Source organism: Emys orbicularis, chromosome 8 (assembly GCF_028017835.1).
Source record: "Emys orbicularis isolate rEmyOrb1 chromosome 8, rEmyOrb1.hap1, whole genome shotgun sequence".
NCBI classification, from domain to species: domain Eukaryota; kingdom Metazoa; phylum Chordata; order Testudines; family Emydidae; genus Emys; species Emys orbicularis.
The window spans coordinates 11052775-11080341 of record NC_088690.1 but is presented as its reverse complement, the minus strand read 5'-3'; the positions used below and the strand labels follow the sequence as shown (position 1 = coordinate 11080341).

The 27567-nt window shown below is 42.1% G+C and overlaps 1 protein-coding gene across 1 annotated transcript in view; it reads left to right on the top strand.

The window, feature by feature from the left end:
• ORC1 (origin recognition complex subunit 1) overlaps positions 1 to 26321 on the top strand; it is a 31065-nt gene extending 4744 nt beyond the window's left edge. The window contains exons 2-17 of the mRNA XM_065409794.1: positions 1256 to 1383; positions 2598 to 2767; positions 4115 to 4493; positions 7446 to 7740; positions 9163 to 9273; positions 9388 to 9492; positions 11551 to 11752; positions 12823 to 12929; positions 14083 to 14184; positions 14783 to 14954; positions 17542 to 17649; positions 19719 to 19868; positions 21552 to 21671; positions 24101 to 24267; positions 25606 to 25693; positions 26127 to 26321. Coding sequence (XP_065265866.1) covers positions 1256 to 1383; positions 2598 to 2767; positions 4115 to 4493; positions 7446 to 7740; positions 9163 to 9273; positions 9388 to 9492; positions 11551 to 11752; positions 12823 to 12929; positions 14083 to 14184; positions 14783 to 14954; positions 17542 to 17649; positions 19719 to 19868; positions 21552 to 21671; positions 24101 to 24267; positions 25606 to 25693; positions 26127 to 26321 — 2599 coding nt within the window. The remainder of the gene's footprint in view (positions 1 to 1255; positions 1384 to 2597; positions 2768 to 4114; positions 4494 to 7445; positions 7741 to 9162; positions 9274 to 9387; positions 9493 to 11550; positions 11753 to 12822; positions 12930 to 14082; positions 14185 to 14782; positions 14955 to 17541; positions 17650 to 19718; positions 19869 to 21551; positions 21672 to 24100; positions 24268 to 25605; positions 25694 to 26126) is intronic.
• Positions 26322 to 27567: the final 1246 nt, after the last annotated feature.

Here is a 27567-nt window from a genome sequence, read left to right as displayed (position 1 = left end):
TATGTGACTAACGTAGCTGAAGTCGACGTACTTAGATCTACTTACCGTGGTGTCTTCACTGTGGTAAGTTGACAGCTGACGCTCTCCCGTCGACTCCGCCTGCGCCTCTCACCCTGGTGGAGTACCGGAGTCGACGGGAGAATGCTTGGCGGTAGATTTATCGCATCTAGATTAGACGCAATAAATCGACCCCCGCTGGATCGATCGCTGCCCGTTGATCCAGCCAGTAATGTAGACAAGCCCTCATCAGTGAATCAATGGCAGAGCTAGGAATTAAGAATCCAGGAATACTGACTCCAGTCTGTTGCTTTGGTCACTAGACAACACTACTTGCATTCACCAGCAAAATTAATTTGATACTTTTTAAAATCTCGCCGCAGAAATCATGAACACAAGACAGCAGTGCAAGCGCATCTACTCATGGGTTGGAAGAGCAAAGAGCTCAGACCAGCAATTGAAGACCTTTCAATATAGGTAAATAATATTTATTTTAGGCTGAGACAGAGACCCCTAAAGAAACATGCCATTTTTTAGGGAGTAATCATGGACGAAAGTGCTGTAGTAACAATTACCTGCATTACTAGCACTTGTGTCAGGTATATGTAGCAGGGTTGGAATAAGCATAAGCAATATCTTATGAAAACCGTCAAATAAGGCTCAGTGCTATTGGTGTGTATGATATTGTAAACATCAAACAAGACTCTGGCCACAAAGCTCTTGCATTGTAAATTAGACATCTGGGCAACTGGATAAGATATTCAACACTCCAATCTAAACAGTTATATAGGGTTGCTCTGTGCTGTTGTGTTTTTTGCATTTCACTGGTGGAGGTAAGTGACTCTTGTGGTGTGGTCTTGAGTTTGTAAAGCACTTTGGATTCTTTGGGATAAAAGGGGTTATAAAAATGTAAGTCTGTGACTCTTTTAAAAAAAAAAAAAAAAAAAAAAAAAGGATGTGGGGGTGTGGGCTTGTTTCTGATAATTCCTTGGTAGCATCACTGACGTAACTCCATGGCTTGCATGCAAGCTAGCTGGCTGTCAGGTTACTCATGTATTCTGACCTACCGACGTTAGTTGCTATTATGGGTGAAGAGAATTGAAGCATTTGAGGAGGAGACATATGCATGGACTTTGCAAGGAGATCTGGCAATAGGGAGGGAAAAGACCCAAATCTATCTGACTGTTAACCTGACAGTCTCTGATCTGTAACAAATTCATTTCATATTCTTTAATCTATATGTGCCTCCATTTTCTAGGGGGATCTCGATTAAATCAGAAAGAAGTCTAACAGAAATGTGTATACAACTTGGAGAATTTGTTTTAGTAGAAGGGGAGAATGCGGATCAACCTTTTGTGGCAAAACTCCTGAAACTATATGAAGATGGTAAGAGCAAGTATTTCTCTCTGTGTTTCAATATGACAATGTTTTTCCCTTCAATTTCTACAGTGGTGACAAACTCAATATATGGGATGCTAGATTATTGTAGCACTAATAAGACCAAGTAGGTTTTGAATTGTCTTGGATTTCTAATGCATTGGATATTTGAGCATGTTTTAACCATCATAGGTAAAACATATTGTTTTTTTTGTTTTGAAAATGATTTTGGTGCTGTTGAAAAGTCCCAGCTCAGTGGCCCTGGAGACTGAAGTACTATAATCTTCCCTAGAATCTGGTACAGCATAAGAGGCTGCAATGCAAGCAATCTCACCCAATAAATTGCTTCAAGTCTGTTCTTCTAAAACCATCTCTACGATCAGAGGGTCTAATCCATTTTCCTTGATCTCTCCATTGTGTACTATTAGTTTGTTTTGTGATGTGGACACAGGTCCACTCAAAACTGAATTGAGACAATCAGCTCATTTAATAGAGGCCATCAAAACATCATTTTGGGGTTTTAATTTGCTGCAGACTTGGAAGGTGCTTGAACTGGTGACTGAGGGATGGTACAAGGGAACTGAGCTGCTTCTTAATAACTTCAAACATTTAAATTACCCTTATCATTAGCTTGTGATATAATTGCATAGTTACTGATGCAAAATTGTTTCATAACACAAACTTATACATCCTGCTATGGTCTTTACATCACATCCCTAGCAAATAACCTCTTCATCATCTATCATGTGACCTGGTATTGATTACATATTAAGACAATTTTGTGGAGGTAAGATTTTCATAATCTTTCTATTATAGTTTTAAGTACTTTTGTATAGTAATTGAGAGGAAGGATGATCTTGGAGTTAAGACACTGGGCTGGGACTTCAGCAAGGCAGTCTGGATTCAATTCCTATCTCTGCCAAAGACTCCCTGTATGATCTTGTGCAAGTTAATTGATTTCCATGTGCCTCAATTTCCAGTCTGGAAAATGAGGATAATAGTACTTTCTTTCTCCCTCTGTGTGTCTGGCCTACTTAGACTACATGCTTAGGAATAGAAGGCTCTTTCTTACTATGTGTATGTACAGTGCCTAACACAATCTGGCTTTGATCTCAGTTGGAGCCTTTTGGCCTGCTATAATACAAATAATGAATAATAATGCTATAACTAAAACTAGAGTTTTGAATGCTGACTCAGTTTTTCCCTGTTTCCCTCTGTTGTAGGCTCTCAAGAAAAGCATGCAGTTGTTCAGTGGTTCTCTCGTATTACAGAGCTACCACTCAATAAACGAAAACTGCTGCAAAGAGAGGTTTCTCCCCAGGAGATATTTTTGGATAAAGCTCCTGGATATGACACTGACATAAATGTGGAGACCATCATTAAAAACGTCAAGGTGTGTACCCAGGGCATGCTCTGCATACAGGAAAGGAGGAGGTGGAAGAACTTTGGAAAGCCTAAAGCAAGAGTGGAAACACTTATTTTCCCCCATGAAACCTATTTGAATTCTTAATGCAGCTCTGTAGGGATGTTGGGCATCATTAATACTTATACTCCTGGGGGAATTCTGCGCATCTGCGGACACACAGAATTCCTCTGTCCCACATAATTTTATATTTGCCCCCCAAAAATGCATTTTGCCTAAGAAGTGCTGCCTTTTGGCCACCAGAGACCAGTGTGGTGCAAGAACAGCTAGCTGTGTTCATGCAGCTGGCTTTTCTGGTGCCACAGCAGCCTCTGGTGGGCAAAAGGCAGAACTGCAGCACTTCTGGGGCAGAATGCATTTTCTGGGGGAGGGTGGGTGGAGGAATTCTATGTCCAGTGCTGCAGAATTCCCCCAGGAGCAGAAGTTCATCACAGCACCCTGTCTGCGGAGCCAGGTTAGAACAGTGTGTGTGTGTGGGGGGGGGGGGCACAGACTGGGGTTCAGAATGGTTAACGGGGGGGACAGTCTGGGGCATAGGCTCAGGAGCTAGTAGGATGACAGCGTTGAGCATGGGGGAGGGGGGCTGCAGAGACCCATAGGGATTGGAGGGGAGGGGGCAGATGTGCCTGACTGAATGGAGTGGCTTGGGGTCAGCCAGGGTCTGCATGGGGGAGGTTTCCCAACTCCCTAAGAATCTCTTCTCCTCCCCCCCCCCCCCCCCCGCTCTTTCCCTCCCCTTCCCCCAAAAAGAAAAAAACACTTTCACCCACTCCACTCAACATCCTCCACTCCTAGGCTCCTTCCATCTCCCTCAGCTCCTCCGTAACCCCTGACTCACCCAAGCCTATGCATTGCTTCTGACAAGTGCAGGAAATACAGTTCTGTACTGTAGTTTAAATAAATTACTCAACGTTCTGTATTGATATGCCTAGAAAGGAATCTGTCAAAAAAAAAAAAAAATTGCCAGAATCTTTTTTTTGCTCTGTATTGTTAGACATACTTGTTGACAGATATTTTGAAATAAATTACCAAAACAATTGAAACTGGCATGATTATATTATGTTGTTTTGACAAATAAAATGTGCAGAATTTTCAGATATTGTGTGCAGAATTTTTTTTTTTTTTTTTGGTGCAGAATTCCCCCAGGAGTAGAATACTTAATATGGTCTAACAGTGTCCTCTATAATCCTTCATCACAGGTGTCCCAATAGCACAGTCATGGGATAAAATGTTAAGATACATGATTAGGAAAAATAACAAAGTACTAAGTAAATAGCAGATGCTAAAGGGTGACTTGATATTTTTCTCCATTTATAGGTGATACCTTTGGCCCCCAAGGAAGCGGTGCCTGTTAGGTCAAACGGAAAACAGATATTCTTTGTAAAGGAATCTTGGGATGGGAAATGCTTTAAGCCTCTGTCCCCTGGCTCATTGTCTGAGCTGAAAGAAGCTGAGAAAAATAAAAGGGTTGGCAGCCCAAGCCCTTTAACTGATTGCCAGACTTCAGACTTCATTTGCTCCTTGAAAGCAGAGACTGACAGAGTCACTCGGAGTACCGTGAAAACCAAGAACGTTCAGATGGAAATAGAATCAAGACACTCTGCTTCCAAGTCCTCCCTGTCTAAGGAGAGACATTCCCAAAGGGTGGCAAATGGCATTAACACCCCAGGAGCAAGGAAGAAGTTACAGCTAAACAGTATGTACACAGCAATACTTTATCCAATGCAATACTTTTGGTTTTATTAGTAATTTGGCAACTAGTAGTAAACCTAATAGCAGAGTTGCTGGACCTGGAGACTGAAGTCTTATGTTTATCCATAGTACAGCATAGGCAGCTCTCTGAGTAACTCCTGCGGGCCTGGCCTTCCTCTAGCTGCTGTGATCTCACTGCCAGGTCTTCTCACTTGGGAATGTGGTAAATGCGGCTTGTAGGAAGTACAGTCTTTCAGCAAGTGGGTTCTTGTTTTGGGTAGTAGCACCATCAAGAGCAAGAATCCCATCTCTCCCTGCTTCACAGCTGATCCAGCCACTGTATATGTCATAAGAACGGATATAAGAAGCTGACCAGCTTGGGATCAGCACATTGAGGATGGCTACCCCTTCCTATGCAGTTGACTATTGATCATCTTCCTCTTAGTAGCTGGCCTTTTGAGCTCAGGTGTATTGGAGATCTTTATTACTGTCTGTCATGACCGATTTGCTGAGTAAATACTGCTGGGAGTTTTGCACTGAAGGAGGTTATCATTGGGAAAAGGATATCACATAAAGAAGAAAATAAATAATCCGAAAAGATAGTCTGGTTTTCTAGTAGATGTAACCCGTGCGAATGCAATATGGCTCTTTGTCCCCATTTAGCTTCTAGACCATGTGCAGTGGTTGAAGACTGCTACCACCTCTAAGTTAATGGACCTGGATCTTTAACTGAAGCAGTAGAGGTTTGTTCTCTTGGGCTAGGTCTACACTGGGGGTGGGGGAATCGATTTAAGATACGCAAATTCAGCTACGCGAATAGCGTAGCTGAATTCGACGTATCCTATTCGACTTACCCGGCTGTGAGGACGGCGGCAAATCGACCGCCGCGGCTCCCCCGTCGACGGCGCTTACTCCTCCTGACGAGGTGGGAGTACGCGCGTCGATTCGGGGATCGATTTATCCATCTACATGAGACACGATAAATCAATCCCCGAGAGATCGATTTCAACCCGCCGATCCGGGCGGGTAGTGTAGACTACCCCTTGGATACAGAGACCCTGGCTTCAGTCCCTACATGTGACCCAGCCACTTAGATATGATTAACACAATTGGCGGGCCACTCTCAGGGGTCGAATTGAAGGAGGAAGAAGTAATAGCACACTTCCCTACTCCACCCTCACCCTAAGCCCACCACCGGGGACTGTATTCAATACATTGGGGAGATCTTTGGAATGATTGTCCCTCTTCTTTCTTTGATCAGTGAAATAGTAAACATTGACACTTAAACTAGCCTCTTTAGGCTTCAGAGTTAATGCCCCACAGAGGTACAAAAGTTATCTGTTTATCTTGCATGTTGCTGCTATTTCAGGTAGTCCAAAGGCTCAGCCGTTGCATTCTGTTCATGTAATAATAGTTAAATTTGCAACAATGGGGCTAGAGATGTAATCTGTGTTTTAAATAAAAGATGATATATTGCAGCACAAAATCCATGTGTGACAGAAAAGTGCTGGTTTGCCAAGCTGCCAGAAATCAGCCCAATTTGATCCATGTGCTTTAATGGGATGTCGCCCGGGGAATCCATTTAATAATAAATTTCAGTGACTGCTGCTTAGTTAGGAAGTATTAGCAAAAATTTCTCTTAAGTGGAGAAGGATTAGCCAGTGCTGAAGTTAGTGTGGTTGTCTATTGTGGGATTCCATGTTTGTGTCTCAATGATTCTATATCAAATGTGCTCAATTTACAAGCAAAACTTATTTCCAACTGGCAGTCCTGGAAACTCAGTCTGGGATCTGAGTCAAGCTGGGTTCTTTCCTTCTCTCATATCATTACCAATGATAAAAGTTCTGTAGGCCAGCTTTTGTCCTTAGTAATGTCCTTGTGCATTCCCTGGAGTCTTGCATAGATTTGCAGAAGTTCAAATAGTTGGTAAACAGTTTTATAACTTTAATAAACTTTTATAAGCAGTTTTGTTTGCACAGGAAGGAATTAAATTCAGCTCCCTCCTCTCTTAGCTGTGTGGGCTATGCATGGATAACAAATAAGCAGCAGTAAAAACATATTTTAATTACTGTAGCAAATAGGATGTCTCAGTTCACGTGTGGGGGGACAAATCTGCTAACTAAGAAGGTGCAATTTTCATGTCACTTTTCAAGAGCAGAAGAATGCTTTGGCTCAGGAATTATATAGGTTTGGATAGAATTATAAAGCTCTAGTTGCTTTTCAATACAGAAGTTGCAAAACAAAAGTGCAGAGAAAATTAATTGGTCTGGTAATTATAGTATTTTTGTTTTAATGACCTTTGTAAATTAGGGCCATTATTTAAAGGGGATGATAAACTGTCTGTAGGAGTACTAAGAGATAGATCCCTTTAATTTCAAAGGTACTGGTTTGAGGTTGCTGTAAATCATGCAATGCTCCTGCTATGTTGGTGATTGTAAAATATGTACATCATCTGTCAAGCGGCAGTGTGGGGCAATGGATCAACCAGCACATACACGTTGTTGGTAATGTCCCTGCTCTGATGTCTGTCTTCTGTTATGAAGAGTAGAGTAGGTACTTCAGTAGACACCGAGGGCCAGATTATTCCAGTCTACTGGTTAAGCATACATTTAGGTGGCTACTTTGCATTATGGCCTGGCTAGATAAGAGACTGGTTAGCTATGTATGTGTGCAATCAAGAATACACATATATCTGGATGTTCACATGCAAACTAGCGCTCAGATGAGCTTATGCTTGGGAGAGGGGGAATTTGGGGCTTGAAAATTCAGACCCTAAATCTGTGTTCTATCTCACAAAGGAAACTTTTTTCCAATTAAATAGTTCAATTATTCATCCTCCATCATGTAACCCTAAACAGCAGTTAGATTCTATGTCATGAGTGGCTTGGCAGCTAAGAGTTAACCAAATCAGTCATATTAAAACTTTATGACCTTTTATCATGGTGTTGGTTTTTAGGTCCTACGAAATCTAGAAACAAACTCACAGGATGCGATGTTTTAGAACTCTTGGGTGATGACTGTGATGCTTTAGAGCCCCTGGAACCATCAGCTACCAAGAGAAAGGTGACATTCACTGAGATTTTGGGCTCACCTCCAAAAATATCTCGCACCAATGGTGAGTCAGACTCACCACTGACTATCAGGGGAGACTGGTCTAAGCTAGCTGAAACAGTAAGGATAGCTCCCTACAGAAGGAGCCAAGCTTCCAGCCTGAAAGCCAAGAATCTTGATGGGAAAGATGATGACACATGGTAAGTGGCAGCATTGTTCTAATGCATCTTTGACTGGCACCCCTCTTCTTTGTATCTTGTTTCCCCTTTTTTAAAATCATTCTCTTGAAGCAAGATATTATCAAAGATCCTGCAGGAAAGAGCAGATGCTTCCTGCAAAGATGTCCCTGGTTAACAGTAGATGTTCACTTCACTTTCTTTTACAGCAAATTGGGGGAATGCAAAAAAAAGCACACTGTGGGAGATGAAATATTGGATATGAGTGGTGGTAACTCAGTATTCAGTGCACTTCCAAAAATGCTTATTTTCAACCTAACACTTTTAATACTGGGATTTTGGGAAGACTTTGTAGCTTTTCTTTTCTTTTCAAAATTGGTTGCTATTTCCTCTATCTGCTTGGAGTAGTGGGGAAAGCTCTACCATATTTTAGATTTCACAGACTTTGTCAGTACTCTCCTACGATCAGAAAATTGTTCAAAGTGGGATTTTAAATTTTAAATCCCACTTTGAACAATTTTCTGATCGTAGGAGAGTACTGACAAAGTCTGTGAAATCCCAAAATATGCTCAAATGCTTTGCCTGCTACGGACATAGAAAAGCTTTAATAATTACAAGAGACTCCATGGACCTGGGTTATGGAGGAGCTTCCAAAGCAAAGGGTACATGGAGGGGGAGGAATGTAAGGGGTTTGGAAAATGGGGTTGTGGGCTACACAGGTCAAGATGTTAGTGAGAAATGTAGGGGTCCAGGGCAGATATGATGGGGATGCAGAAAGGGGAGGTGGTCTAGTCATGTTAACCCTAACAAGTCTAAACACTGCCATCATAGACAAAAGCCTCTTCCTCTCCTCATCAATTTCCCTTCACTTGATGCATATACACCACACAGCTCTAATATCACCCCATGTGTGTAAGCTATACATGTATATAGATCTGCTCAAAGGTAGCCAAGCTATATTGGGCCTCATAAAATTTGTCATACGAGTCCTTCTCCAGACTTTGTGCTAATCTATTCATGTTTGTGGCAAATTTAAAAAAAAAAAAGAAAAGGAAATTGCCACACACAAATCTTAGAAAATATACTGAGCAAATTTAATTATCAGCATAATCGCTAAAAATCACAACAAACAGGAAAAAATTCAGGCCTTCTTTAAATTGTACATCATAAAAAAGGGACACATTTTTCTTTAAAGAAGTGTTAATATGGAGCAAACATTTGATGGAATTGTGATCTAAAGTTTCTTCGTCACACAGTGTTGGTGTGCTGTTAAATGTTTCCAGTGTTGTACACTCAGAGTCTGCAATGTAGTGGAATTAAGAAATCTAAAAGAATAAAGAGGTATCTGCAATGAATTAAAGCGAGCGATTCATCTCAATATGGCCCATCATCTAATGGGCAAGTTGTATTTGTAATGCTATAGGTAGATGTCCCTTTTTTCATCAGGCATTTGAACGGTAGAAATGAAGAAGAGGAAACTGAGGAGAGAGCCAGGGAATCCAGAAAAACAACCAAACAAGCAGCTACTTCTAAGAGCAATTCTAAAAGCGACACAAAGTAAATCCTGATATTCAAATGATGTTCACATGTCTTATGTTCACTTATTCCAACAGTGATTTTTGGGTCACTTGACATAAAGACTAGATACAAATAACTTTGTTCTTTCTCTAGTTTAGCTGAAGAGCAAGAGCTGAAGACCAGGAGTCCAGTGGTGATCCCACGTTCTCATAGGAAATGTGTGCAGAAGACTACTGCTCGCATTGCAGAGCAACTCCAGTAAGTTTTCTCCATTGTGTCTGAGTCAGATTGCCATTGGTGGCTTGCAGCCGTGGGCATTCACCTAGTCTAATGTTGAAATGCAAGTCAAATGAATCTCATTCATGCAAGGAAATACTTTGTGTGATTGCTAGGCAAATTGTTTGCAAGAAAACAATCCAAAATCCTTCTACTGCATTTGCAAATTAAAGCAAATACTTTCATCCTTCAATTAAAGTAAACTGAAAGATAGAAACATTGTTTGTACCCATTACTGTTGTTCTATGATGTATTAAGACAGACTCGTTTTTTCCCCAAAATGCTTTCTGCATATTGTTTTACTTGATAATTGGGATTTGATGTTTCCACTCTTCTTGCTGGTGGATTCTTGGAGAGGTGAGGTGAAATGGTGACATCACCAATGGCTGAAGCCTGAGTGACAGTTTTTCTAGTTCTCATCTGAGTGGGAGAGGGGTCTTGAGTCCAAGGTCCTATCCATGGTGCAACTTTTAGTTTAGTTTGTAACCTGGTAGTTACCAGGCCAGTGGTCTCTAAATAGGTTTATGTTCACATTTTATATAAAGAACTCATTTAGTAATTGAGGACTAACAGTGTTCACCCCCAGAGCACTATCAGTTCAGCATGGTGGGGTTTTTTTTGGTTTTTTTGTTTTTTTGCGGTTCAAACAGCACTCTCTGTGCCTGTGTACCCAGTTGGACAAGTCCTCCTCCTTCCCCCCATCTAGTGCCCTGCCCCATATGCAGATGCTGCTGCTCTATATGTGCATCCATCATGCACTATTTTCCCAGAATCCAGTGAATTAAGGGTTAGACAGCATAGTAGGTTTGGATGTACACAGTTGCGATAGCAAGACCTCTGCTGTGTGAACAGTTGGTGGTGCCATTAAGTGGTTACAAAATCATAGTTAAGTGATGTAGTGCAGACTGGCCTTACATTAGCTGTCCTGAGAGGAGCAAGAACCTGATGATCCTGATATTAGCAATAGGAAAAAAAACCCGTGAATATATGTATTTGAAAATAGTGAGGTGTCGTCTTCACACATCAGAAAAGAGGAGTAGGAAGGGCACAAACTAAATTTTTCTTTACAGTTTGCCTTTTAATATACAGATAAAATAAATATGGTGTGGACTGTATCTTCTGCTTTAACTTGCAAATAAACACAAAGATTTTATATTGCAGCCCATCACCGTAATATTTGAACACTGTCCATGTAAAATGATAATAGCGGTCCCTAATGGGCTTTGTGAGGTCACTTTTTGCATGTTGGTGTAAAAACTCTGCTTGAGGCATCTGGAGTGAATACGGTCTTTCTAAGGTTAAAAATAAACTGGAAGGGAGAGGAGGCTGTCTTTATACATCATCAAAGGAGCAATAAAGAACACAGATGCAAGTGCTTCACATTAATTAGTACTGTAGAACTGCCATCCATATGGGGCAGTCAGACGACCACTATTAATGTTAGCCAATGGATGCCTTCACTAGTGAATAGATCTCTCCTCTAAGATTGTCAAACACTGGGTCTGGTGAATCGGAAGTAGGCTCTCTGTGGGCCATGACCGAGTCTGTTTATTGCCCACTTGTTTGGGTACCTATGACCAGTAGTAGCAAGCTACTCTGTAGTGTATACAGAGTTCTGTCCCAGATACTGACAACAGAAACAACCCAGATGATGTTAACACTATTACAAGTCTTTAAATACTGACACTTGAGCATCCAGAAGCAGAGTGGTAATAGCAAGAAGTTCAACTGCAGCTCCAGAGCAACAAACATGAGTATACAGTATGCAGGACTTAATAACACAATACTTACCCTTGATGATCAGTAAACTGACTTTTCTTAAACCAGCCTAGCGTAATGGCCATGGAAAATTTACAAGGGCAGGTACAAAAACTTTGCCTGCTCATTACCATGATAATTAGAGAAACAAAACAACAACACAAAACCTCTTATTAAATAATTATTCCCAGGTGACTGAAATGTTGTGCTGCTGTTTTTAAACAGTCATTAGATATTCCTTGTTTGGTTTTTCCAAATCCTCAGTCTGTTTTTCTTTTTTAGTTTTTTAAATATATCTGAGCAGGATCGGGAAGATGACTACCTGCCTAGCACAGACTGCTCTGATTCCAGTAGCAGTGAGGAAGAAGAGAGCATGGTGCCCTGTACACCCAAAAGGAAAATGAGATCAAGCACCACACTAAGCACCCCAAAATCTTTGAGGAAACCCTCTGATATCACCCCTGCTAAGACCCCCAGAAAAACTGTAAGATTCCTGGAGGCCATTGGCCTGAAAAACGTTTGCTCTGGGTTTTGTTAGTTCTAACTAAGCCATTTGTTTCAGCTGAGTGTTTCATGCATGTGTACCAAGGTGAACAAAGCATCTGGAGCAAGGTGGGTCAGTGTGCGAAATAAGATACCTGCTGAATGATGTATGTTGTGCCACTATAAATCAGAAGAGGCCAGCCTTAGGGGAGGAAATGTTGTTTTGGACTGGAGGTGAAAGATAAGTTATAGATGTGCATGTTATCCTATCTTATGGATTACGCCTCTCCTTCCTGAAACAAAATAGAAATGAAGTCCTTTGTTACTAACGCCTGAAATCAGTGTTTCTCAAATTGTTGATCAGGACACAGGTCCCTGGCTGATGGTAGATAGAATAGAAAAAACTTGAGACCCAAGGGGTGAGAAGGAATTGAGATGTTGAGTAGGGAGATGGTCCATGAAAGTATCTTTCTTTGAAAAAGTGATGTACAGAATAGTTGAAGAATCCCACCTTAAACTATTAAAACTGAAACTATTTAAATCTATTTATGTCACCATTGATGTTCTTCTGTGTTTATACAGTGCCTAACAGTGGGGTCCTGATTGGTTACTGGTTCTTCTAGGCACTATGGTAATACAAATAATTGAGGTGCTGCTTGTTTGCTTTGTTTTTCAGTTGGACACTGAAATTAGACAGGAGAGTCACTGCCTATTCAGTCTCTCTGGTTCTTGTGGTTTTACAGTACCACAAGGGGGATTGTTTAAATTTAAAAACTCATCAGATGCTTAAAAGTTTCATGGGATTTTTTTTATTGGGGGTTTCAAATATCCCCCTTTAAATAAAAAAAAAAAAAAAAAAAAAAAAGCCTAAATGTTATGTCTAAATCTCTGTCAAATATCCTTAATAAAGTCCAGCTCTCGCCTCACTTTCGCACCCTGAAATCCTCAAATGATCTTTGAGCATAAACAATCTTTTGCAAATGTAGACAGGAGATGGTCTCTAATATAAATACGTCTAATACTATGCAGAACCTACTTCTAGTGTTTGAGGATTTTGACTTTTCTCTGCAGCCTGAGCCAAGAACCCCCAAGACGCCCCGAAATGCTACTCCCAGAATTCCCATTCGAAACCAAGCAACAGAGAAACCAGCCAATGTGCTAGAAGAGGCCCGATTAAGGTAAAGTGTAGCAGAGGGATTATCCTGTTTCCTCAACAGAGAAATGAGGAACAGGGGGTAACACTGAGGAAATGCCACCTTTGCTTTTCATATGGGGTAAAGGCACAAATGCTATTTGCAAGCTAAGGGTTTCCTCAAGAACTGGCAATAGCAGAAGCATCCTTGGTTCAGAGACTAAGGGCAGGAATACTCTTCAGGATTAAAAACATTTAGACTGGTCTATGCATACTAAGAGCTTATCAATACTGGCAATTAACAGCGCTGCAACTTTCTCACTCAGGGGTGTGAAAAAACACCTCCCTGAGTGCAGCAAGTTGCAGCACTGTAAAGCGCCAGTGTAAACAGTGCCCCAGCGCTGGGAGCCGCGCCCCTCGTTGAGGTGGTTTCTCCCAGCGCTGCGCCGCAACCACACAAGGCACGTTAAAGTGCTGCCAGTGTAGATTAGCCCTAAGTTTAGGTTTCTGGATATGTAAATTTTCCTCCAACATTTTCCTTTTTGCTTCTCAACAATATTAATTACGAAGATCCCTGAGCTACAGAAATTGGTAGCAATATTTATTTTACTCTGCACAATGCTAGAGAATTAATGGGTTTCTCCGAGCTTCTGCAGGGCACTTACACACTGGCTCCCATTAGTGAAAAAAACACTAGTTACTGGTTTGAGTCCTACATGCTCCATTGAAATAAATGCTTATAGGATTGGCTGTGTCTTTCTCTCAACTCCTTCCCTTTACTTGACTGTCTCACCCCCAATACTTCCTGTTATCAGGTTCCCCTATTCCTTCATTCTTCCTTTTTATGATCTTTGTAATTTTGTCTGGGCAAGCAGTAGATGAATCTTCTTGACTTTTGCACATCCGTGCTGTTTGCTTGCGAAGATCAGAGCATGTGGTTATCTGGAAGTTTTTGGAGAACATATGTGAAGGCTAGGTTAAGGTCACTTTTTCTAAAAGACTTTAAGACTTAAGGTTCCTTTTAAAACAAAAAATAAACCAAGCACTCTTACAGTTAAGGCAAATTCAATGTATCTATATGTATTTGTGTGTGTGTGTGTAGGAAGAGGGGGTTTCTTCCCACTTGCCTTTCTGCAAGTTGGAGCTTTGAAAACTCTAAAATCTTGACTAGTGTGTTTTCTTTTTGGTTTCAATCAAAGGCTGCACGTTTCCACCATCCCAGGTTCCTTGCCTTGCCGAGAAGAGGAGTTCCAGGATATCTATAATTTTGTAGAAAGCAAACTTATTGATGGAACAGGAGGGTGAGTTGTCTCATAGCCTACTTCTGTATACAGTTCGGGGGTTGGTCAGAAGCAGCTATTCGCACTTCAGCAGGCTGTTTGGGTAAATAGAGAGAAAATTTATTCCACTTTGAAATGCAATTTGGGAAAGGAAAGGGGGCAGTAAACCACCCAGATCATGTTTGTCTGTGGCAGAAGAGCAGCAGTAGTGTGGCATCTAATCTTTCTGAACAAAGTTATTCCCAGTTTGTTGAAATTCATACAATCCTAGCAGCGTTTTGCTTTTGGCTCTACTTGATAAAAAAAACTCTCCTGCAGTCTTTCTGCTTACTCAGATTTTAACTAAAGACTGAGATATCTTTCCCAGCACATCCGAAATTGACTAGATAATTTTTTTTGCCTGTTCTATAGAAATAGTTATAACTCATCATATAATCTTTATGACCCTGCTGTTAGGCAGGCAAATGTTATCCCCAATGTGCAGATAGAAAAGCTGAAGTTTAGGGACTTGCCCAAGGCAACCGAAAGGAGTCATTTTCAAAGATGGGTTTAGAATTTGGGAGTTCCCAGTCCTGTGTGCAAATCACTGGGATCATGAATGGATCCTCTCCTGTTTCAGGTGTATGTACATTTCTGGGGTTCCTGGAACAGGCAAAACAGCAACTGTTCACGAAGTAATTCGTTGTCTCCAACAAGCAGCAGAAAATGATGAGCTACCATCCTTCCAGTTCATAGAAATCAATGGCATGAAGCTGACTGACCCTCACCAGGCTTATGTGCAAATATTACAGGTGAGCAAGGCCTCTCTGACATATCCCTGATATGAAGGGAAATTGAACTCCGGTCACTTTTCTTTCTCAGATCCCTATGCCCAGCCCTATGTGAGCCATAACTCTAACTAACACATCCCAGCAGTCCTCTCAAGGAACAGCATGCTTTTCTCCTAGGACAGGTTTGTAAAGTGATCTCATTTTGGAGATTCCTGCTATTAAGGCTGGAGAGATTGTTCCTTGAGTACTTTGATGTATTGAACTTCACCAAGGCAGCAGCACCAAGGAAATCCGGTTTTATAACATCAGTTCCTTTAAAAAAATTACAAAGTAGATTCCTGATTTTTTCCTCCCCATAACTCTTTGTGCATGCTTGCCTGTGCGTCTGAAAGTTGCTGAGCTGACAATACGAGAGGCCACTTTAGCAACAGAATAGTTACCTAAAGGGTGACAGACCTGATTGCCACCATGCTTCAGCCCTGACGAAGAGGAACTGCCTCTGTGGATCATACAGTATTTTCAATCTCCCTGACATGTTAATCCTTAGTATCTCTCCTGAAGCTGCCACGAATGCTGCCAGTTGAGAGGGAAAGTATTTTATTGTGTGGACACCAGTCTTCTAGGAACTGGACTGAGACCACTAAATAGCCATCAATGGTAACAAGTCATGGCCTCTGCCAATCTAGGCTGTCAAACCAGTGACCTAGAAATGAAAGATTCTGTATTCCATTACAAGTTTTCTGAAACATCAGTTCCTTCTCTTGCAAGATTCCTGTTCCTAATTAAAGTTCAAGGTTGCATTTGCCCTGGGGCTGGTGGTATTGGCTGAGCTACAAATGTTTCTATACTAATGTAAGAGAGGTATTTGTTGTGGGGGAAGTGTGCAGGTGTAAGGCAGTGGTGAGAGGAGTGCAGAAAATGGCTGCTGTAGCCATGGCCCACTGCTCTGCAGCACAATGAAACCAAGTTCCATGGCAAGCACCTCTCAGTTCCAAGGTACTTTTTTGCCATATGATATCGATCCTCCCAACTCTGGCAAAAACACACACAACTATGGATCATTGTAGAAAATGCTCACTGATGTAAAATTGGTCAAGGATTATTTTCAACAATGATTAGTTTTGACAATAGGGCATCTTCACTGCTTTCCATAAGGCTGGTTTCTGTCAGCCTCACCATTTGTGATGTTATGCAGGCATCCCAGCTTAGAACATCCTTCCTCTCCCCTGGGTTCCAGGCAAGGGGAGCTTGTCGCCAACTTAAACTACTCATCTGTCTGGTTCCCCAGGCCTTGACTGCTGCACTGCTCTCCAGGCAGCTCAGCCAGCCAACATACACTTCTGGTTCCAGCTACTTCCCTGGCTGAGAACTTGTCCAGCTCTGGTTCCCTGACCTCCTGCTATATGGCTCCATGGAACAGTGCAGGGAACAAGCACTGTAATCCATTTGACTCTCCCTTGTGAGGAAAGCAACAGGCAGCTACCAGCAGGTTTTGGCAGAGATCAGGGAGTAAGAAAACAGAACTTCAGGCCCCATGCTGTAACAAAATGGCAAATTCTGTGGCAAAAATACTGAATTCCATGGCATCTTGGGAAAATGCAAAATTCCACAGCTGTGGAATCATGGAGTCCATGGGACCTGATTCAGATAACCAAGGGAGTGCACACCTCTCAATTGTTATTTCAGGCTGTCTTCGGATTGAGGAAGAAAATAATGCATCGATTACATTCTGTGTTTTCGAGGTTACCTTTGCAATCCTCAATCCTAGAAACAATTTTTTAAAATGAAAGCTGATATTCTGGAGCACAGTTCTGCAGTAAGTGGTGAATTCTGCAGTCATGGAATTTGTAGTGCCCCAGCTTATAATGTGTGGAAGGGAGAAGAACGTACTTTATATGCCCCTTCCTAACAATCATGTTTACCTGGTTTTCCTGTACCCGCACGACTCTGAACTTGTTGGCTATCTGACTGGTATGTATGTGAGGTAATTCTGAAATGGTCACACTGATTCCTATGAGCCTCAACAGCTGCAGAGGAAAAGTTATAATATGGACAGCAGTTTACATTATTACCGCTTGCTTTATAGATCAATTCAGAAGTAAACTTGGAGAAAGATTAAACAGAAGAGTAAATTATTCAGTCCAAGGTCTTTTTGGCTATATATAAATTCTTTAATATGGACCTGAGATTGCTGGAGTCAGACAAGTTATTCTTGCAGCTGATTTGGGCTGGCAGCAGGGCTTTCTTATTTCAGGGTCTCTGTGAAACCCTCTTCAAGTGTGCCTGCTTATATATTTCTAAGACAGTCTTCAAGGGTTTGTTGCAAGATCTCTCTATTTGAACAAGTCACCTGTGACCATTATAACCTTCTTTTTAACTAGGTCTTTCCTGATTCCTCGTCTTTTCCTTTATGTCCAGTTTTTGGTAGAGCGATTTGTCTTTTTGAGGGCTTCTGAGCCCAGTTCTGTTGTGTTAACTTTTGTGTGTGTGTGTAGTGTTCAGCTACTTGGTGATGTGCAGTAGACAGATGTCAAACAGACTAAGAATTAGACCCCTAGGTATTGGACTACAGATTGATTAATCTTGTGTACTGTTTAATCTCATTCAGCTACTGACAGGTCAGAAGGTGACAGCAACCCATGCTGCAGAGCTGTTGGCAAAGCTATTCAGCACACCAGGGCCAAAGAGGAAGACCACAGTGCTGATAGTGGATGAGGTGAGGAGAAGTGTCCCACACCCCCTTTACCCTAATATCACAGGGAGTGGATATTTTCGGGGCTGGACGGGAATGCAAGGGGGATTATCAAATGGCCTGTACGTGTTTTAAAATTAGGAGACGGGGGGAGATTTAAGGCACCAAAATGAATCTTTTAGGCAATCCTATGAAACTGAATGTACAGAATGAGTCTTTCTGCTGCCTTAGTAGGTTAGACCAGTGAGAGCACATTATAACTGTGCTCTGTGTTGGCTTCCGGTTCACTTCTAGGTACAATTTAAGGAGTTAGTTACAGTCTGTAAAGCCCTTAAAATGGACTGGGATTCAGCTACATTAGAGGCTACCTCTTGTCTGGGTGTTTTCTTCTTACTGAGAGCGCAAATTCAGTAATGTTATGGGGACACTGTGTCCTAATTTGCAAATCTTCTGCAAATGCATACTATGTGTAGTAATGACAAACTAATAGACCACACTGGGTTCTGGGACCTTACTCAGATGCATGAGCATCTTGGCTTATAAACCTATTACTAATAGTAGAATTAGTATTACAGCAGCACCTAGAGAGTCCAGCTGAGACTGGATTCAGGGTACAAGTTCTTAGTAAAAGACAGTCCCTTCCCTGGAGAGCTTAAAGTCTAAATAAATGAGACAGATAAAGGGTGGAAGAATGGAAGTAGTAGTATCCCCATGTTACAGATGATGAAATGAGACAATTTGACAAGATCACTCACCAAAGGCTCCTAAGTAAAGTAAGCAGCCATGAATATGAGTGATTGTCCCCTCATGGATCAGTAACTGGTTAAAGGGTAGGAATAAATGGTCAGTTTTCACAGGGGAGAGAGGTAAATGACGGGGTCCCCCAAGGATCTGTACTGGGATCTGTGCTGTTCAACATATTCACAATTGATCTGGAAAAAGGGGTAAATAGTGAGGTAGCAAAGTTTGCAGATGATACAAAATTATTCAAGATAGATATGTCCAAAGCAGACTGCGAAGTTACGAGGGGAGACCTCAAAACCGGGTTACCTTGGCAACAAAATGGCAAATGAAATTCAATATTGATAAATGCAAAATAATGTACATTGGAAAACATAATCACAGCAAAATGATGGGGTCTAGCTGTTACCATTCAAGAAAGAGATCTTGAAATCATTCTAGATAGTTATCTGAAAACATCTGCTCAATATGCTGCAGTAGTCCAAAAAACCTAACAATATTAGGAACCATTAGGAAATGGATACATAAGACAGAAAATATCATAATGCCACTATATAAATCCATGATATGCTCCCATCTTGAATTCTGCTTGCAGTTCTAGTTGCACCATCTCAAAAAGATATATTAGAATTGGAAAAAGTAAAGAGAAGGCAGCAAAATTAATTAGGGGTATGGAGCAGCTATCATATGAGGAGAGATTAAAAAGACTGGGACTGTTCAGCTTGGAAAAGAGACGACTGAGGGTGGATATAATGTGATTTTGTGGACCTCTGAATGATGTGGAGAAAGTGAATAAGGAAGTGTTGTTTACCCCTCCAGATAACACAAACCAGGGGTCACCCAATGAAATTAATAGGCAGCAGGTTTAAAACAAACATAAAGAAGTACTTCTTCACACAACGCACAGTCAAAGGCCAGAAGTATAAGTGGTTCAAAAAAGAATTAGATAAGATTGTGGAGGATAGGTCCATCAATCGCTAATTGGCTAATGCCAAGATGGTCAGGAATGCAACAGCATGCTCTGGGTGTTCCTAAATCTCTAACTGTTAGAAGCTGTAACTAGACAACAGGGGATGGATCACTTGATAAATTGCCCTGTTCTATTCGCTCTCCGTGAAGTATCTGGCAGCGGCCACTGTCAGTAGACAGATACTGGGCTATGTGGAGCATTGGTCTGATCCAGTACGGCCGTTCTTATGAGACAGAGACGTTAAATGACCCAGATCATATAGGAAGTCTGTGGCAGAGCCAGATATTGAACCTACCTCTCCTGAGTCTTTATCAAGTGTCTTAACCACAAGACCATCCTTCCTCTCCAATTAACATCTGTCTCCTTTCTCTCCTGGGTCCAGCTTGACCTCCTGTGGACCCGAAAGCAGGATGTGATGTACAATCTATTTGACTGGCCAACCCAAAAGCAAGCCAAGCTGATCATCCTGGCCATCGCTAACACCATGGATTTGCCAGAGAGGATCATGATGAACAGAGTAGCTAGTAGGCTGGTATGTCCTGACAGCTTTGTTGCTATGCTGAGAGGTGATATGGGGAGATTAGAAGTGCAGGAGCCAGCTATCTAATTAGAGGCTATATCAAGAAGGGGAGCCCTCTGTATTCTTTCTTGTCAGGATGAATTAGGGAAATTGGAGCCAGATGACTATACAATTTGCAATTATACATATTAGGATTTGGATAATCACATGTCATACATCACTGGGTAAACTGATTGCCCCAGGGTCAGAGAAAATTCCTTTGCTACTCATCCCCATCACATCATTGCACAATGACTTATTGCCTTTCTCTGAAGTATAAGGTGTTGCATACTTCGGGACAGAATATTGGACACGGTCTGATCCAGTGTGTAACAAATTATATTTTCCTAACCATATTTTCAATGCTGTTCAGAAAAGTCGCTTGGAAAAATGGTACCAGGGTTGCAGATTGATTCCTTCAGTGACTTTCAGATCTCAGTTTACAAGTAAAATTATTTTTTCTAAATGCCTGGCCTGCAAACTCAACCTGGGATCTGAGAGTTCACTGATTACTTTTTGGCTCATGTATAATCGGTAGAAATAAAGATTCTGGGTAGTTCTAAATTCTGTTATCTTGTGGAACATTGAAGGCAGTAGGTTGCACAGGTGCAACCAAAGGCACAATTTGGCTCTACAATTGAAATTTAGTTAATTCCATTCATGCCTGAGCCGGAACAGAAGTATCTCACTCCTAATAGTTACTAGCTGTCCAGTGATAACAGGAGTAATTTAGTCATGAAAGTCAGCAGTTAAGACTTTGCATGTCTATGTACACACACAGGTATATCTAAGTGAGAAAGGGCTATTTTTACATAGAATAGAGCCTCTCCTTGAGTGATTCTGAGATAAATGGGTGACATTTAAAAGCTTCCTTTACTGGGGCAGCCTGATGGCCCATAGTTTCTGTGTTGGAAACTTGCATTTTGAAAATAGGTGCTCTTTCTTCTCAGGTCCATTGTGGTGGGGGCAGGCCATGCTGTCAGCTCCCCTGGAGAGTTTCACTGGCTTTCACTTGCATGGGTGCACCTTCTTCTTTTGCATGTATGGTGCAGCAATGATGAAAGTTTTGAACTGGTCTCTGGGGATGAATGGAGAGACTGCCCCCACCGCAGAAGTTGAAAAAGTTATCCGTAGCAAGCCATGCTTGTGAGAAGATTGACAGTGAGCTATTTTGGAAGCCATTAATGGGCAGAGCCCAATGTGTGTGAAGGGGATGTAGAACAGCCTCTAAGGGTATGTCTACACAGCAAATAAAAACCCGTGGTTGGCCCATGCCTGCCAACTCAGGATTGCAGGGTTTGGGATGTGGGGCTATTTCATTGCTGTGTAGACTTCGGGCTCTGGCTGGAGCCCGAGCTCTAGGACCCTCTATGGAGCTCAGGCTCCAGCCTAAGCTCAAAGTCTACACAGCAATGAAATAGTCCCACAGTCCAAGCCCCACAAGCCCGAGTCGGCTGGCATGGGCTAGCCATGAGTTTTTCTTTGCTGTGTAGACATGATATACCCTTCGAGTTTTAATTGATGAGGAGGGGACATTTTCCTTAAGAGACAAGAAATGATTTAGACAAGCATTCCTTGCTGTGAAATTACACAGCATCAATAAATCCATACTGTGTGTTAACAAGTAAATGCTTCTTACTCACTTGTTCTCTGTAGGGTCTCACCAGAATGTCCTTCCAGCCCTACACCTACAAACAGTTACAGCAGATTATCTCATCCAGGCTGAACCACATAAAAGCATTTGAAGAGGATGCAATCCAGCTAGTTTCCAGAAAGGTAAACATAGTACAAGAGTGTGTTATCTGTGTTGCACCATTAAGTGAGGGGGCTAGTGTCAGAGGAGCATAATAGACTGTAGCCAGTAATGGAGAGCAGACCCATCCCCATGGTTGGACATTTCATGCCAAGGGGTGGAGGAGGATGCTGGCACTGTGCCCTCAACAGACTGGTGTGCAGAGCAGTGCTGTAAGGTGTGATGCTGGAGCAATCTGCTTGCCTTTTCCCTCTTGGTTCAGTAATGTCACACAGTAATGAAGACTAGGAGCATTGCATAGGATCCTGATAATACAAAGTGATGAGATGTTATCTTTCTCCAATATTTGGCATAATATGAACTACTGTGTGGCCTTGCAAAAATTTGTCTGATAATCATGATGGAAATATCCAGATCCACCTTCTTCAATGAGATGATGTTCAGGCTGCAAAGTACTCCTCACCATTCTCTCTCTCTCTCTTATTTGGAACCTGTTGTGCTTCTAGACTGATACACTCCTTGTGATAGGGGCCAATTAACTGATTAATATTTAATTTAGTGTACAAAATTATATAAATACATTGAAGTCAATAACACTCCAAATTAAGATGTATAAATAGTTTTAAATGTCTCTGCTATTGTATGTTGTTAATATTGATCATTACAACCTTCTTTGAGATGCACATTAGCTCACTAATTCTCACTTTTAATTGCAAACCAATAATTCTCTTTAAAAAACCCGCAACCATAATTTACTTCTTGACAATGGATTTAATAATAGCGTGTAATAGTGAGTGCCTTTTCCTGACTTCATTGCTATTGCAAAACACACTGTAGAACACAGGGCTGGCTCCAGGTACCAGCAAAACAAGCAGGTGCTTGGGGCGGCACATTTCTAGGGAAGGCATACTGGTGCCGGCCATCATAGGTGCCGACTCTGGGGCATGGGGAAAAAGTGCCCCAGCTCGCCTCCACTCTGCCTCCGCCTGCTCCCCTGAGCATGCCGCCGCTCCGCTTCTCCCCCCTCCCTCCCAGGCTTGCTGTTTCGCGCAGCAAGGCTGGGAGGGAGGGAGAAGCTGAGCGGGCGCTCGGGGGAGGCGGCGGTGGTGGAGCGGAGGTGAGCTGGAGCGGGGAGTGGTTCCTCTACCCCCCGTTACTTCCTGCGGCCCCCCCACCCTAGCTCACTTCCGCTCGGCCTGCTCCCGTGAATGCGCCGCTGCTCCACTTCTCCGCCCTCCCTCGCCTGAGAGGGAGGGGGGAGAAGCGGAGCGGCAGCGCGCCCGGGGGAGCAGGCGGAGCGGAGGTGAGCTAGGGCGGGAGGTCGCGGGGGGCCCGCAGGAAGCAATGGTGGGGGGAATGCGGCACGCCCGGGGGAGGAGGCGGTGCTGGGGATTTGGGGAAGGGGTTCGGAAGGGGTGGAGTTGGGGCGGGGCCGGGGGCAGAGGGGCATGGGAAAAAAAAGGGGGGGACGGCCAAAATTTTTTTTGCTTGGGGCGGCAAAAATCCTAGAGCCGGCCCTGGTAGAACACACATTAGTATGCTATGAAATATTCTCACAAATAATTGTCAAAATTAAAAAAATAATAATTATGAACTAGCTTGGATTTTGGTAAGATGAATAATGTTAATTTTGCAGATTAGAGCGTAATCTGCAATGGGTCTCCTGGTCAGTGTGATTTTTGAAGAGATTGTTCTTACAGAGCACAATCACTTTTTATGGCCAGATTTTCAAAAGTATTGCTGACTTGTCTCCTGTTGATAACAAGGGGAGCTGTAAGTGTTGAGCACCTTTGAAAATTAGGCCACTACTATATTTCTCTCACACAAATTCTTTCCTGTGTTAAAATGTAAACTACAGATGGGATTTTCAAAAGCGCTTAAGGGACTTTCAATGGGTGTTGGGCATGAAACATCAGGCACTTTTGAAAATCCCCCCAGCTATATATTTAGGGAAACCCTTTTGCAATGTTCTCCTGCAGTCTGTTAGAAACAACAGATGAGAAGACCAAGCATTACTGAGTGATAAACACTTGTGCAGATTGCTCATGGTATGATTTTTTTCTGGTTGAAAATTGATTAGAATACAGATTATGGGTGAGATTTTCAGAAATTTCCAGTGTTGACCTAACTCTACTCCCATTGAAGTTGGTGGGAGTTTTATCATTAACTTTGATGGGTGCAGAGTTGAGCCAATGTAGAGAGGTTTTTAAAAATCACGCCCTCTATATAGAAATTGTTATACATGTATCTTTACAGCAATTGTTGTAATGACCAGATTGGATTTTTGGGTTTGATCAATAAAAGTTACATTTTTAAAACAAGGATCTCTAGGAATGGCTGTCTACAGTGGCACAGCTCTGCTGATTTTAAAAGAACCCTGTCAATTCTTGTTGCTGTTTGTTCTCAGCTACTGGGAAAGTGCTACTAATGATGTGATGCTTTTCCTTTTCAGGTGGCAGCATTATCTGGTGATGCAAGGCGTTGTCTTGATATTTGTAGAAGGTCCACTGAGATCTGCGAGTTCTTGAGCCAGAAAAGTGCCTCTGGACTGGTCAGCATGGCCCATGTAATGAAAGCCATAGATGAAATGTTTTCATCCCCTTATATAAATTCAATCAGGTAAAATTGCAGTTTAGAGATATCTTCTCATGTTTCCACCCAAATCTCGAGCCCAGTTATATAATTTTTGTTTCTCTGGGAGAATATGTAATATCTGCACTTATATCAAGCACTTTACAAACTTTGTTTCACAGCACCTTTAGGAGGGTAGGAAGCATTCCTCTTTTCCAGATGAAGGTACAGAATAAGTGCTTTGTTGTGGCAAGTGACAGATCTGGGAACAGAATGCAAGAATTCTGATTCCCATTTAAACTGGATTCTTTCTTGAGCATCAAGAAGTTCTGCAGGCCAAATTAGTCTCTCAGTTAAATTTGTGGAACACATTGCCTTCAGTGCATTTGCACAGGTTGTAACTGACATGAATTTAGAAAGCTGTTCATGAAGCTCAAGAAAGGAGAGAACCTGGCTCAGCCTCAGTTCTGCAGAGCTTAATGGGAGAAAGAGTATATTTTATTTTAGTCAGTAAAGCAAGCAGATATGACTTGAAGACACACATGGAACAGATGCCTTCAGTAAGAAGGTATCATTTTTACAGAGTAGAACTGTGCTGTAAATGTTTATTTTAGATCAAAACTAGAATGTGAAATTCTTAATTCACAAATGTAAATCATTCATAACGCACTGAGCATTGCACATGCGCCAGTATTTCATTTGCTATTGAAATCCCAAACTTTTAACTCTCAAAGAAGATGCAGACTTGTTCACCAGTAGGACAAATACAAATATCATTAGGTGCTGGAATTTTTTAATTTCACAGATCTGCCATATTAAAGTAGTTGCACTCAGCCTATCTAGGTACCTGTACATGGTCCCATCACCATAGTATGTGAGTGCCTGTAAACAGTGGCATGATGATTAAACTGCATGAAATGTTTCTAAATAACTTGTAAAGCCTTGTGTTACAATATATGGGGTGAAATGTTAATTAATAATTAATTAATTAATTAATGGAGATATCCTATCTCCTAGAACTGGAAGGGACCTTGAAAGGTCATCGAGTCCAGCCCCCTGCCTTCACTAGCAGGACCAAGTACTGATTTTGCCCCAGATCCCTAAGTGGCCCCCTCAAGGATTGAACTCACAACCCTGGGTTTAGCAGGCCAATGCTCAAACCACTGAGCTATCCCTCCCCCCTATGTGACATGAGAGTATTAGTTGGCAGGGCGATGAACTAAATAATCTTACAATTTTTCCCTTTTCTGCCTCAGAAAGTATGTAATGCTTTTCAGCAAGGCCTTATCAGATATTTCCTACCCCTCAAACCACCTCCTATGAGTCAGTGAAGTCCTAGATTTGGTTGAGCAAGATTGGTAGTAAGGTTTTCCTATTCTCTTTCAGGAATGCTTCATTGCATGAACAAATGTTCCTGAAAGCAATTATAGCAGAGTTTCGCAGGTCAGGGCTCGAGGAAGCAACAGTTCAACAGGTACATTTACTATTTTTTTTATAACTTGGACAGTAGCTTTTGTCTTAATTGTTTGACTATTTTCAAAGTGTAAATTTATTGAAACAAATCATAGGTGCAAAGATAATATATGTAATTGATATAACCCAGTTCACAAAAGCTAAGGAAGATGAGAATCGAAAGGACTTGTTAGAACAAAAAAACATAGATGCTGGCATCCTAATTTATTTTATGTATTTGTATGGTTGGGTAATAGAGGAAACTTAGCTGAGTTACAATTTCTTACTTCATTGACATAGCCCTAATGTTCTGAGTTCAACAGCATGTGTGTCATCTTCGCTCCAAACAGATTCAATTGTTTGTTTGAGAGTAGAAAGCCCATCTTTTCCACCTCTTCTGTTTCCTGTTCCAATCTAATATACTGACTAAATTGAGTTGTATCTTGTTCCTCTAGATCTATCATCAGCATGTAGCACTGTGTAGGATTGAAGGTCTGCAAATTCCTACGGTATCAGAAATTATGGCAATTTGCTCAAGACTTGGTGCCTGCCGTTTCTTGCTGGTAGAGTCCAATAATAAATACCTTCACGTGCGGGTGCGCCTGAATATCAGCCAAGATGATGTCATGTATGCACTCAAGCAGGAATAAGGCAACAGAGGTTTTGTGTATATATGTAGGTGTAAATATTTTAAATATTGTTAAACTTTTAAAAAGACTGGTTTTAAAAAGTTGTGTGGATAAAAATTGAACATACCAGAAACTGTTGTTTTTTCTAAACCCTTTGCTTAAATTTTTAATCTATTAAAGCACTTTTTTTTATAATAAAGAATTCCTTACTAAGTGTTTTATATCTTTGCATTTAAATCACTTGTTTTGAATGTTTTTCGGTGCTGCAGTAAGTGGTGTGTTCAGTAGGTGGCACTCTCTCCTCTGAGCCAGTACTTGAAAGAGTGCCATAAAACAGAATGGAAAGTGCCCTCTTTCAAATAAGCTGTGAAAAGATGTGAAAACTGAGATTTTGACCACTTGTGGACACTAAAGATGCTAAAGCACATTTTGCAAGAGTAGGGGTATCTTGACTAAACTGCAGTTTAGGTAATTTTCCTTCTAAAATTTCAACTGGATACTTGAGATCTGATTAACACTTTTCAAACATGTTTTAAAATTAAATTTCTCATCTGTTGCTTATGTGTAAGGCTGCATGTCTGTCACGGAAGTCATGGATTCCGTGACTTTCTGTGACCTCCATGACTTCTGTAGTGGCCGGTGTGGCTGGCTCCGGGGCTGCCCGAGCTGCTCGGGCAGCCACACCAGATGCTGCTGGGGCGATCTCGGGCCACTGCACCCACCCCAGCAGCAGCAGTAGTAGTTTGGGTGTGGGAGGGGGCTCGGGGTTGGGGTGTGGGGAGGTGCTTACCTCAGGGGGGCTCCCTGGAAGTGGCTGGCATGTTCCTGCAGCTCCTAGGTGGAGGGGCCAGGGGGCTCTGCGCTGCCCCTGCCTGCAGGCACTGCCCCCGCAGCTCCCATTGGCTGCAGTTCCTGGCCAATGAGAGCTGTGGAGCCAGCGCTCATGGTGGGGGCAGTGCACAAAGCCCTCCTGGCCTTCCCTCCCCCTAGGAGCTGCAGGGACATGCTGGTTGCTTCCAGGGAGCTGCACAGAGCCAGGTAGGGAGCCTGCCAGCCCCGCCAGCCCTCCCCAGCACCAGCAGGAGTCCCAGGCCACGTGCTGGTGCCTTGCCCCCCCAGCACTCATGTGCCCCCCAGGCTGCCGTCCCCCCAGAGTACCTGCAGCGCCCCAGTGCTTTCCCTCCAGAGCACCTGCAGCCCCCGGCCCAAGTTTTAATTAGGGATATATATTACAAATCATGGTCACGGGCCATGAATTTTTACGGCC